General features: G+C 47.3%; 1 protein-coding gene across 1 annotated transcript in view; it reads right to left on the bottom strand.

Annotated features, from left to right (window-relative positions):
• The window catches only part of TADA3 (transcriptional adaptor 3), a 92,984-nt gene that overhangs the window by 61,547 nt on the left and 17,256 nt on the right, over positions 1 to 14,181 (bottom strand). The window contains exon 3 of the mRNA XM_078661849.1: positions 11,045 to 11,295. Coding sequence (XP_078517975.1) covers positions 11,045 to 11,295 — 251 coding nt within the window. The remainder of the gene's footprint in view (positions 1 to 11,044; positions 11,296 to 14,181) is intronic.

Here is a 14,181-nt window from a genome sequence, read left to right as displayed (position 1 = left end):
GACTGGGTATCCCCAACCTTATGAATTTAGGCTCTATTGGGAGACTGACACCTAGTATATTGTTCAGCTCCTGCACTATTGCATTCCAGTAGAAGCTAATCTCTGGACAGGACCATATCGTGTGAAGGAATAACCTACTCTCAGCTCCACATCTCAGACAATTGTGGCTTGCAGGTCTCGACCAATTGTATTTAAATGGGCCCTGGCATAGTATGCTCTATGAAGGACCGTGAATAGAATACGTAGTAAACTGGGTCTAATATCCACCTCTCTCTGGTGCATCGGGCCGCCTCCCAGTCCGTGCTGTCCAATTCACCTACTTCACCTTCCCACCTTGCCTTTAATTTCTGAGACATTATTGAGGATAATCTTGTAGGTCTAGGAGACTGACTTCTCAACAAGCTCCCACTGAAACAGCCTCCCGTCAGGTGGTGCATATTCTTGGAGTTAGTCTACCGCTATCCTTCCCGCCTGCCAGGTATTGGTATTACTGTTGCAGGGAGCCAAAGGGCATTAAGGTGCCCCCTTTTAAGAGATCCCTAGTTTGGAAATACCAACTGTCCCATTGCCAAAAGCCCTTCAACTTTCCGATTTTCTTCCACCCACAGGAGTGTCTCTCGGGTCAATCTTTTGTCGCATTTCGTTAATCTTCCCACCTCTCTCCACGCAGCTATAGTCATTTGGGTTGCACTCAGCAGTATGTGTGACTCCCTACCCCATATATGCAGTGCAAGTATGAGCAGGTCTGGAATTCCGTCCTTTCCAGCAAGTATATTGGGTGACTCCCAGGAAAGTATTCCCAATCATTAATCACAACGTGTGCTGCCCAATAGTAGACCCGAATATTAGGAAGAGAAATACCCCCATTATATTGGTTCCTCTGCAGTGTCCCCAGCACCCCTCTCGATGTTTCCCATTCCACAACAACATTCCGGTTTCACTATCAATTCTAATAAATATTTCGACTGGGATCTTATGATAGGTATTTTGAAGGATGTATAGCAAATTTCAGGAGTTTCACCATCTTGTACATGGCTGCTCACCCCATTATCGTCAATGGTAACATTCTCCGTCTTTCGACATCCCCATATAATTCAGCAATAACTGTCCGAATATTATGGTCTAGGCTAGCTTCGATGTTAGCAGTCACATAAATACCCAAGTATTTAAACCCCCTTCTATCAACACGTAGCTGTCCAGGACAATCCTGGTCAACAAAACGGCAAACCGCAGGGTATCGACTGGGCTTGTCTCAATTAATAAGAAAATAATGTTTGAACCCCGCTTCAACTTTTCCCCCTTGTCAGATGTTCCTAGATCGTGAGATTTTCGCAGTAGGCTAACTTGCTAATAGCCTATCACACGTTTTTTTTTTTGCAGAGTTTTATATAGCGCAAACTAGACCCGAACCGAATCAGGTATCAGAGCGCTTTACATAGCACCAGTTACGTTACATGAGGACGGACACACATTCATTTTAGGCACGGGGAGATTAAGTGATTTGCCCAGAATCACAGGAGGTTTTTGGCGTCGTTACCAACGTTACCAGCTAAAATCCCTGCTCCTGGGTCTTACCCACATTGTGTCAACCTGAGCATATTACGTTTAATGAATATGCTACTTACCAGTATGCATCTGTTCTTGGCATGTAGGGCTGCTAACATTCATATCTTTTGCATTAGATCGCCGCCTAGTGTTGGGTCCGGATGATCGCACATTGTTGTCCTGGAAGAGTCTTCGAAGTATCCTGAGATAGGTGGCTCCTCCCCTGGACTACAGTGCGCATGGGCATCGGCTACATCCGCAGATTGTTTTTAGCCATTGTGGCAGAGATGGAGTGTAAAGGATGTCCATGCTAATGAGTGAATACAAGAGTATGTCTGCAGCTGCGACAGGCACCGGGGAGGAGGGTGGGCGATATGAATGTTAGCAGCCCTACATGCCAAGAACAGATGCATACTGGTAAGTAGCATATTCAGTTCGAGGCATGTGGGCTGCTAAATTCATATCTTTTGCATAGAATATATAGCAGTCCCTCCATTAGCGGCGGTTGCCTGTGCCAGCTGCAGAAACCTGAAAAAGTGTTTTGAGAACAGCCTGTCCTACAGCTGCTTGCTGCTTGGAATGTACATCAACACAGTAGTGTTTTGTAAAGGTATGTGGAGTAACCCACGTGGCTGCTCTGCAGATGTCTTCTAAAGGAATGTTCCCCAGGAAAGCCATAGATGCCCCCAATTTGCGTGTGGAGTGCGCCCTTGGGGGTATTGTCAAGGTACGTTTTGCCTTTTGATAACATATTTGGATGCACTTAACAATCCACCTGGCTATTCCTGCTTTGGAAATAGGGTTGCCTTTGTGCTGTGGCGAGAAGGCAACAAAAAGCTGTTTTGTCTTCCTAAAGGGTTGTGTCCTGTCAATGTAGTACATCAACGCCCTCCTGACATCTAAAGTGTGAAGCATTCTTTCCGCCACCGTTTGTGGGTTTTGGAAGAATGCCGGCAAGTCAATAGTTTGGTTGAGATGAAACTGTGACACCACCTTCGGAAGGAATTTGGGGTTAGTACGTAGTACCACCCTATTTGGATGAATCTGTATGAATGGCTCTTGGATTGTGAGCGCTTGCAGCTCACTGACGCGTCTTAGTGACGTAATAGCAATAAGGAAAGCTACTTTCCACGTTAGGAACTGGAGTTCACACGAGTGTAGTGGCTCAAAAGGTGGTCCCATCAGCCTGGTGAGGACCACATTGAGGTTCCACACCGGAGCTGGCGGTGTTCTTGGGGGAATGACTCGCTTCAGACCCTCCAGGAAGGCCTTAATGGCAGGCACTCTGAAGACAGAGAGATGTTGCCTGTTCTGAAGATAAGCTGCTATGGCGGATAGATGTATCCGAATAGAAGTGTACGCTAGATTGCACTTGTAAAGATGTAACAGATAGCAAATGATGTTAGGGATAGATGCATCTAGCGGGTTGATGTCATTGGCCGTACAGTAAATGACAAAACGCTTCCATTTTGCAGCATAGCATGCTCTGGTAGTTGGCTTTCTCGCCTCCTTGATGATGTCCATGCATTCTGGAGGTAGGTGAAGGTATCCAAACTCTAGGACTTCAGGAGCCAGATCGCCAGGTTGAGCTGTTGCGGATCTGGATGCTGAATGTCTCCATGGTTCTGCGTCAAAAGTCTGGGCGTGAGGCGCAGCCTTTGATGCGGCACCACTGAGAGTTCGAGGAACGTGGTGTACCATGCTTGGCGCGCCCACGTTGGAGCAACCAGGATGAGAGTCATGGAGTGCTGCCTTAGCTTTTTTGCCACCAGCGGTATCAGAGGGGCTGGCGGAAAAGCGTACGCAAATCTGCCTGACCAGTTCATCCATATCGCATTCCCCTGCGACAGTGGGTGAGGGAACCTGGCGGCAAAGTGTTGGCATTTTGCGTTTTCGCTTGTGGCAAACAGGTCTATCTCCGGATGACCCCACTGCTGGAAGTACGGGTGGAGTACAGATGGGTGTAACTCCCACTCGTGCATTTGATGGCTGTATCTGCTGAGCAGATCCACCATCTGATTGTCTTTGCCCGGGAGGTGTTCTGCCATGAGGAAAATGTTCCTCTGAATGGCCCACTTCCACATGCCCTGAGCCAGATGAGACAGCTGTGGCGAGTGGGTGCCCCCCTGCTTCTGAATGTAGTACATCGCGGTCATGTTGTCCGTCCGGACTAACACTACCTTGTTGCACAGGTGTACAAGGAAGGACTTGAGCGCCATGAAGATTGCCATCAGTTCCAGATAGTTGATGTGCATCTTCTGTTGCTGCGTCGTCCATAGTCCCTGCACCGTGTAAGTGAGCAGATGAGCTCCCCATCCCTGGAGAGATGCGTCCGTTGTCAGGATAATCTGTGGCACTGGCTCCTGGAACAGTCGGCCCTTGCAAAGGTTGTGTGGAGTCCACCAATGCAGAGAGTCGTATGCCCGACTGGTAACCAACACTAGGTCTGTCAATTGTCCCTGAGCCTGTGTCCACTGATTTGCTGAGCACTCCTGGAGCGGACGCATATGTAGACGTGCGTGAGGGACTATGAAGATGCAGGAGGCCATCATGCCAATCAACTGCATGAACACTCTCGCTGGAAGCGAGTGTTGCGGTCTGAACTTTTGAATTATCGACTGCATGCTGTCTATCCTGACTTGGGTTGGCTGAGCCATGGCCGTCAGGGTATTGATTGTCGCACCCAGGAACTGCCGGACATGCGCCGGCTGAAGATGCGACTTTGGGTAGTTCAACGAGAAGCCCAGAATGTGAAGGAGGTGAATGGTAGTTGACATGTCCGCGGCGCACTGTTGTTCCGACTTGGCTTGAACGAGCCAGTCGTCCAGGTAGGGGTAGACATGGATGTTCCACCTCCTGAGATGCGCCGCTACTGTCGACAGACACTTGGTAAATACTCTCGGGGCTGTGGTCACTCCGAAGGGTAGGACCTTGAACTGATAATGTTTGCCTTGGATTGTGAATCTGAGGTATTTTCTGTGGGACGGGTGTAGTGGAATGTGGAAATAAGCATCCTTGAGGTCTAAGGTTGCTAAGAAGTCTCCCTGGTTTAACAAGGGAAGAATCTGTTGCAGTGTAAGCATATGGAAATGTTCTGAAAGTATATACAGGTTGAGGGGACGCAGATCTAGAATGGGTCTGAGAGATCCGTCCTTTTTCGGAATAAGGAAGTACAGGGAATATACCCCTGTGCCCTCCTCCTCCACTGGCACGAGCTCGATTGCGCCTTTTTGCAGCATTACCACTACTTCCTGCTGCAATAAGTGCAAATGCTCTGCGGACATAGGCCGCTGCCTTGGCGGAATGTTGGGTGGAGTGGACTTTAACTCTAGACAATAACCGTACTGGACAAGTTGTCGCACCCACCTGTCTGTGGTGATGTTTTTCCAGACGGGCAGGAACTGCTGTAGTCTCCCCCCGACAGGTGTTAAGTGGTCGGGGGGCAGTGACAGAGAGTCACTGTTTGCTTGGGGCAGAGGAGCGGGAGTTGTTGTTTCCTCTGCCACGTCCCCTGGTGCGGTTTCCTCGGTAACCCCCTTTGTTCTGCTTGGGGTACGAGGATTGTGCTCCACCTCTAGAGAATTGTGACTGTTGACCCATCTGTCCTCTGGTGACTCCACGTGCACCTGAGCGACAAAAATTGTTGCCACGAAATTGCTGTGATTGTAGGGCCCCCATAGACTTAGCAGTTTCGTTGTCTTTCTTAATCTTTTCTAGGGTGGTGTCAACATCTGGACCAAACAGTTTATCAGGATTAACGGGCTGATTAAGTATGGTTGTTTGAATGTCTGGTTTAAACCCCGATATGCGGAGCCACGCCTGTCGTCTCAGCATGACGCTAGTGTTAATAGCCCTAGCTGCTGTGTCTGCGGCATCAAGTGCACACTTTATGGCTGCGTTGGAGATCAGTTTTCCCTCTTCTATAAGCAGTTTGGTGCCCTCTTGAAACTGCGGAGGCAGGTGTTGTAAAACTTGCTCTAGGGTGCCGTAATGCGCCCTATCATAACGTGCCAAGAGCGCCTGTGTATTCGCAATACGCCAAAAATTGGCCGCCTGTGCAGCTACCCTTTTGCCCCCTGCCTCTAGGACTTTTGACTCCTTATCCGGGGGAGGAGCTTCACCCGTTGTTTGGGAGTTCGCCCTTTTGCGGGCATTTGCGACCACAAGGGAGTCAAGCGGCAACTGTCCCCGAATGTATGCAGGGTCTGCAGGTGCCGGTCTGTACTTCTTTTCGATACGTGGATTGACCACTCTTGCCCTGGTAGGTTCTTTAAAGATGTCTGCAGCATGTTTAATGACCCCCTTGAGCATAGGCAGTGTCTTTACAGTTCTCTCAGAGACTGAAAAAGTGTCAAATAGAAAGTCCTCTTCAACTGGGTCAGCATGCATGTCCACATCATGATTAGCTGCCGCCCTTTCAATAAGTGCATGGAAACCTGCAGAGTCCTCTGTTGGGGATGCACGTGCACTGAAAGGCTGTGGGGCAGGACCCACATCTTGTGTGCCTTGGTCACCTATGTCATTATATGAATCTTGCAGTGCATCGGGTTCATTGATGGGGAAAGTGTATTGGTCATCTTCACCATATCCCTCACCCTCAGAGTGTTCCGGGGAAGGTGTTGGGCTCTTTGCAGGTGGAGGCTGGATAGGTTCCATCAGGGCTGAAGCGTCCTGAGCAAGCCTTTTCTTCTTAAGGGGGATAACATAGGAGTCCACTGGCTGTGAAGTGATTCTCCTCTTGTAGAGGGTCAACGTGCCCGTGTCAGCGTCGATAAAACGCTCAGAATCCTCTTCTGAGTCGAGTAGTTGACCTGAAAGCGCTCCAGACGATGAAGAATCCGACTTCTTTGGCATCGATTTGGTTGAGAAGGCCTTCGGCGCTTCCTTTGGCGGCAGAAGGAAGAGAAGTTTACCAGCAGGCTTTGCCGGAATGTCCATCGGCTTCTGCGGCGACAGCATCGGAGCCGACGTAGCAGAGGCTTTCTCCCTGATTCTCTGTAGTGAAGAGGCGATGAGGGACGCTTCACTCACAGCGGGTTTTGGCGCCGACGAGGAGGACTTGACCTTCTCGGATCCGACGTCCTGGTGGCCCTTAAGAGTCTTGGACGATGATGCCGCAGTCGCCGACCCGGAGTCCTTGGACCGATGCGTGGACGTTCCAGCTTTCGATCCGTGCGATTTAGCCAGGTCCGTCTCCACCACGTGTCCGACTAACGAAGTCCCAGTCGGAACCGGAGCCTTGTCGCCGGCCTAGGCGGGCTTCGACGGCGTTGCAGCGCTTGACCCGTGTCGAACTCCCTTCTTAGAGGAAACCTCCACTGCCGACGATTTCGACACTGTGGAATCGACAGGTTTCTTTGACTTCTGTGGACCGGTGGCCGACGGAGTCGATGAGGCAGCCGGTTTAGGTGTTTTTGGAGTAACGGCCGCCATCTTAGAGTCGCTCGAACCCGTAAGTTTCGGTTTCGATTTCGGGTCGGCCATTTTAGGTGTAGTCGATACCGATAGTTTCAGTTACGGTTTCGATACGGGCTGCGTAGCAAGTATGTCCGTGGCCGGGCCTGAAGGCGGGGCCGTGGCTTGCGGTACGGGGTCTTGGGTAAGGCCGACAGGCGATCCCGTGACCCGATCCTGATCTTCGTAACCTTCGGGGCATAGCTCATCCCCTGAGCTATCTTCCGCGGCCCCATAAACCTCTTCGACGTCCCCTACCTCGTCGACGTATTCAAGGGCTTGACCCACGACTCCATTGTCGTCTTCCGGATCCGCCTCGACCTCCGTCTCGGGCGGGGATATTTGAAGATGATGGCTCTGTTCCTCCTCTTCTTGGTCGCCGAAGATGTTTTCTGGATCTGGGGCCGCTTGTCTGGCCTCAAGGCGCACCGCGCGCCGAAGCTTGAGCGTCTTCTTTGACCTGAATCTGGCGCAGGCCATGCAGTTGTCCTCGTTATGGTCTGGCGAAAGGCATTTGTTACAGACCGGGTGTACGTCGATATGTGGGTATTTGGACCCACAGAGTGGACAGTTTTTAAACGGGCTCCGCTCCATACTGAAAAGTTGCGGTCGTGTTGCGATGAGAAGGCCTCGATGTTCGAAGAGTGAAACTACTCCGTTGATTCCGACTCAAAGAGACGGAAGAACTCGAGACCGTGCGCAAACAATACCGACGCAAAGAATCTAAGGCCTTTTGGCCGTAAAAAAGCTAGTTTTTCTCGGTTCCGACAGAGAGACGTCGAGACCGCATCCGAACCCAATGGCGGAAAAAAACAATCTGGGGATGGAGCCGATGCCCATGCGCACTGTAGTCCAGGGGAGGAGCCACCTATCTCAGGATACTTCGAAGACTCTTCCAGGACAACAATGTGCGATCATCCGGACCCAACACTAGGCGGCGATCTAATGCAAAAGATATGAATTTAGCAGCCCACATGCCTCGAACCTCTTTATTTCTCTTTTTGTTTCCTTAGCTGACAAAATTTAGGAGGAGAAGTTATTCAGGTCTCTACACTATCAGGAAAAGCCAGCTCATGTAGTTTGGTGGCTTGTAATGCTGCCCCATTATATAATAAATATATGGATTACTGTTATTATAGACGCCAACATCTCAACATTCTTGTCTTTTGTTCACTCATGTTCCTCACTTGGGATTTAAATCCGCTGTAAATGCTTTTATTACATTTTGATGGGCATCAGATGGCATGATCCACTTTTGGGAAGGGGGGGTGACCAAACCCCGTAAGACACCCCTGGCGGTGTCAGTGCCCTGAGGCAGCACACTAGCAGCCAGAGTCTAATTGTCTGGATTGCAACACCCCACTTAGCTCAATACATATTTCTGATGCCTGAAGGGAGTGGGAGGTTAGTCCTCTTGACTATTGACATTTAACCCCTTTCGTGCGGCCGCGATTCCCCCCGTGTGCGGCCGTGGCGAACCCCAGCCGTCATCAGCACACGAGCACACGAGCACCGTGGAGCGTGACGGCTGGGGTTCGTCACCAGCATGGAAGGGGTTAAGTAGAGTTTTAAGACCACACACTTTAGAATATTTTGTCCTCTGTGCAGGCTCCTAAAACAAAATTTAAAAATATAAGTTTTATTTTAAACATGGTCTCATAATGAAAGCATGCCCATATATGGTAATATTTTCTGCCTTGCTTTAAATAGAAGCAATGATTATGTCATTTTGCTCCTCTGAAATAGCCACTTTTATTCACCGTGAATGAGAAGAAAAAGCTAATCTTGCTATGGTGTTTGTAGGCTTTTGACACTTTCCCATTACAGAATTTAAATGCCCTGCGGTTTCAGTTCAGTTTAACTATATGTTTATTAAGACCATGGTATTAAAAAAAATTAGCACACATCTGTATGGGGCATCAAATATGTCACCTAAATGTTTTTCTAAAACATGACACAATTTGTCCCTGCACATAAAAAAAGACTCACAGCACTGACCACATCAAACACTCCATTAAGAATAAAAACTTAATTGACTTCAATCTATTATGGACTCTATATTTCTTTAAAATTGGTTTTAAAAAAAACTTTTTTTCTCTATACAAAAATAAACAATCTAATATAAAATATGGGAATGAGATAATTTCTATGCGATTGCACAATTACATTTCCCACTTTACTTTTCAGCCAAATTGACGTCTCTGATTTGGCACAGTTTGGATTATACCTATTCTGAATGTCAGTATTGCCTGCCTCGTCCCGACGTAGGGCTGAAATATATATCACTCCTCCAGGAATCCCTCATCAGGGCTACCACCGCTTCCCTAATATAGCCGTATAGCCCGCCGCAGAGGGCTATACCGGCTATTAAAGGCCCTCTCCAGCGTTAAAGGCCCGAGCCGAAGGGCTATAAGGCTATTAGAACATTCTGCCACTAGAGGACAGAATGTTCTAACAAAAAAGAACAAAGCCTTATGGGAGCGTGAGGGGATTGGAATCCCCTCAGGCTCCCTGAAGCCTCTGTTCACAGCCAGAGCTGTGAACAAAGAAACATTGGAATGTTGGAGCTCCAGACTTATACCAGCCATTATAAGCCCAGAGCACTCCATTGTTTTCAATGGAGCTCCCAACATTCCAATGTTCTAATAAGTTATTAAATCCCTTTCTCCAGATGCTTCTTCAATTCTACCCTGTGTTGTAGATTTAGGGCATTTTGCTGCAGAGGTTAGAAAGGTAGAGTCAACAGAGAGGTTTCTCCAATAAAATCAAATTGCGCCTTAGACTCGCAGCCCATTTCAACTCATTTTTTTGTACTTCATTCCTACAGAATTCTGCAGTTTTATTTTTCGCTTAAATCAGAAGCTAATTCCGAGATCCTGGCGTTGCTGGTATAGACTGGTGGCACCGGGCTATCAGCCTTGTCTCCAACCTTATGGCCTGAACCGTACGTGACTGAGGCTGGCTGAGTAGAGCTTTCAAGCACTGACCTTTGATCACATCTCATCGCTGCGGCCTACTTATAAATTTAACATTTCTGTTACGCTGATTTATTAACCAGCACCAAAAGTATTTGCAAATGAGCATTTTATGACCAAGTGCCCCAATTTAATGCTGCCGTACCTTGATGGATTTGCACAAAACCTAATAACAAAAGAAAGCTGAACACAAAACAAAAAGGCGTGGCAGAGTTCATTCAGATATTGGCTAAGGCATCAAAGTTATCATATGGAAGATTTTTGACTACCGCCCCAGTCTAAAATGTACTCCTTTTGATTGATCTGCATATAACTGGACATACCAAGAAAAAAACTAACATACTAAAGAATTGCCTAGTTTCATGAAGATTCATAAAACAGTATCACATTTACTGGCTATCCCCCCCCATTATCATAATGGCATCAATAACAGCATCTGGTTTGTAAGATTTTTCTAACTTCTGGCTGGTCTTCCCATTCAGTGGGCCCTTAAAACACTACCATCCGACTTCTCAAAAAATCCTACCCTCTTCGCTTTATCCCTTGCTACACCGTGTTGTCTGTGTTCCCAAATCTTGCATCTCAATATCTCTTTCCTCATGCCCCCTCACAGAAATCGCAACCGGAAACCCTTCCTTATTCGCCTTGGGAGAACAACCTACACATCTCATTCTCTCTCCTCCATCACCAAAGCTCTTGCTCATTCACTATTCAGGCGCCCACAGGTATTTGTTGAACTGTAGATAGTTTGTCCTAAGAGCTGCTCCCTCTCCCATCTCATGGTCTCTTCCAGGCTCATCTACATGCTGCCAATAATTCTCACGGAACCCAAATGTTGCTCACTGATCCCCGCAGTCATGGTCTGGATAGTCACACTGTTCTCCCAGTTTGATGTTCTTGAAACGCCATTATTATCCTCAATCTGCCCATCACAGTCTCGGACCATAGGGTCTTTGGATTCAGCAGCCCAGGGCCACTCAACCCACACATGGTTTGCTTCAGACATTCATAGACACAAATCACCTGCCTTTTTTGCCCTTCATCGCAGCTTACCCTGTACAATGTCATACCTGTTGGGAGCTTCATTTTTTGGAACTCTGGGTGTATCAATTGGTTCCTCAGAAAATTCATAATCCTGGACCTTCGGTTGTAGGATTTTAGACTTCGGCCTGCCTGGACCGGGACCCACTGCATGGGCTCCCTTGCCTTCGATTTTTGGCTTTTTAGGTTTGGTATGTTTGATCGGTGAACCAAGTTCATGTTCCTTTCCCAACTTCAGGAAGCGCCTGTCACCTTTCTTATCCTGCCAATCAGTCAAAATCTATATGGCAAAAAATAAAAAAGAAGAAATTAGAACACAAGATTGAACAGCTGCATTATTGATAACATTTGAAAAGAATACACATTTTTGTCTGAAGCAGCTGACCAGTGCTACCACAGGCAGAACAACCTTGTAAGGGTCAAACATTTTCATGCCTTATTTGTAGGATTCTTCATTCTATTATAAATAACGATCCTACTCCCCTACTGAATTTTAATAAGATATAAAGTGGCTTTTTTAAAAGAAGAGGTATACTATTAGAAAATAAAAATGTGTAAACTGTACTATTAATTGGTATTGCAGTTCACTATTTTCCTAAAAAAAGATACTTTGGTTGAATGGATGCCAAGTGACATTGGAAGCAACACTGCATTACTCTTAGATTTAGCACTGCTTCTTTCATTTCAGCTTTTTCCCTCTTAACATCATCCCCAGTTTCTCATTTGCCATTCCCTTTGAGGATTACCTGACGTTTGGGCACTATGCTCATCCACAAAAAGTCTCAGAATGCTTCAGTTTCTTTTGCAGCAGGCTGAGCTACAAGAGAATATGGTGGTCCTGCTCTGCTAGATTTCGAACTAGAAAATGCATCTGCATGCAACAACAAGTGCAGAGACTTACCAGACGGTTCACAAGTATGAAGCTGAATGTGGGTTAGATGTTTTATAGAAGCGCAAAACAATGCCCTCTCATGTAGAAAAGAGTTACCAGATGAATTCATGTTGTTACGGGTGCGGTGCTACAGTCCTCAATTTTCTGGCAACAACCGAATACACTATGGGAATTATCCTCATGGTTCACTTCAGTGGATTCAATTGAACTAACTAAACTAACAAGCATTTGCAATGCAATAGGTCTCGCATTATAAAAGTTTAAGTCTAATAATAATGCAACACCAATAACTCAAACATTCAGTAATGCCAGACCTATTGCATTGCAAATGCTTGGTTTGTCTTAAAATGGAAGATGGATTTAATGAATTTGCGAGATGTGTAAAACTGAACTTGTAGCCTATGTAGGGTTTATGGAATGTATGCCATTTTTATGTGTGATATGTCTATCTTAAAATTAATAAAGAAGTTTAAACAAAAATAAACAAAGTCACAATCCAAGGCAGCACACAATGTTGTAACCGCAAAGGATTTCCAGGAATATGAGTAATGAGAGACACCGCTTTATCCCTCTCTTTTCTCTGAACAAAAAGGAAGGATTCTTCTGCTATTTCCATGATACTCGTGAATAGCCCATTTCGTACTGTTGTTTTACACATGCATTCTGGTACTTGTGGACCTGTGTTAACAATGGGAGGCAAATTCAAAACCAATAATAATATTATGTACTGATACTGGAAATAATGCCCCTGAGATCTCTGCACACACACGAAGGCAGGTCCTCGAATGGTGCACACCCTTGGATGTACACACTGAAAGGCGGAAGCACCAACAGCACTGTGATATGTGATTTTAAATGACATTCTGGGTCACCACTACCATTATTTCTTAGCACTGCAATGTGATTGAACACAGCTCATCACAGCCACACAGGGCCATCTTTAGGGCAGTGCGACCGGTGCGGCCGCACAGGGTGCTGACCTTCGGTGTTTAGCAATAACTTATGACTGGAGAGATGAGGGGCACTTTTGCCTCGAGGTAGTGAGGGAATCCAAACAGGAAGTCCTGGGTGTGGGGGCACTGAAAATGACTGTCGCACCGGGTGCTAAAGCTGGCCATCAGCCACGGATACTGAATTCTTTAGGTGGCACCTAGAAGGCCTCGAGAATGCACAGAAAAACACATTGTGGCACAGTGGGTTGGGGTGAGTTGCAGCGCTCCTTCGCTAATTTGCAGGTCAAGGGTTTCCATCTCTGCATTTTATCGTCTCAATATGGATGACATGCAGAGGCGGTGCTTCCATTGTTGCAGCAGGTGCAGTGGCACCGAGCCAAAGACCTGGAGGGCCACGGGCCCTGAATATTGCACTGAATATTGCTGTATTTTATCATTTAAACAGCAGCCGGGGAGTGGGGGAAGGGTATATTTCCGTCCTTGCATACTGGACACCCTAAACGATGATAACCTACCCAGTACTGTTATTAAGGGCTGGTCCGAGCAGGGAGCGGGTCAGGACCCTAAGTGCGCTGCACTGGGACGGGTAGGGGGTCAGCCCTTACACAAATGCGCACACACACATACACCAACGACCCAGATTTAGCGCCTCATAACTTACCTAAAAGGAGCAGCGCTACATCTCTCGCCGAGAAGAGCATTGTTGCAGTACGGGGACTGGAGCACGGGGCTTCCTCCTGCTTCGGTGCAGATCAAGCGATCGCTGCTGATCGCGGGCGGACCCAAGAGGCATCCGCTTCACCTGGTGGCCGGGGCGGGGCAGCCCATGCGCACCGGTGCCGGGCTTGTTTGGCGAGAGTTTCCAGCCTTTGGTACGATCCCAGGAGATCAAAGTTGTGGAAACGATTTTAAAGAATCCATATGAAAATCAACCATTAATGAGCGCTGCAAGCGCAGGATGTGAAAGCAACAAGCACGCGAGTTTACGAATTTCTAAAGGCACTGCAATGAAAAACTATAAAGAAAATCTGTTTTTAGGTATATATGGAACAGTGCTGGAAATAACGTAAAATAAATACATGCCACAGAGGTGGATGAAAGTAAAGTTTATATTGCCTCGTAGTGCTGTCCACCAGGCCCAGATTCCGGCAGAAGCGGGATCAGCTGCTTCAGGTGAGAACTCTTTCCTGTTGGGAGGTGGCATGACGTCAGTAGTATCGCCTTTCTTCGCCTTGGCTAAACATGTTGCTTTCCATATTGGGAAGGGTACTCTGCACAGAGGAATGCACCGAAGCCCAAACAGGCCGACAGAGGACACAGA

The sequence above is a fragment of the Lissotriton helveticus genome, chromosome 9, assembly GCF_964261635.1.
Source record: "Lissotriton helveticus chromosome 9, aLisHel1.1, whole genome shotgun sequence".
In the NCBI taxonomy this organism is placed as follows: domain Eukaryota; kingdom Metazoa; phylum Chordata; class Amphibia; order Caudata; family Salamandridae; genus Lissotriton; species Lissotriton helveticus.
Note: the sequence above shows the minus strand (reverse complement) of the source record. Positions and strands in the feature narration are given on the sequence as shown.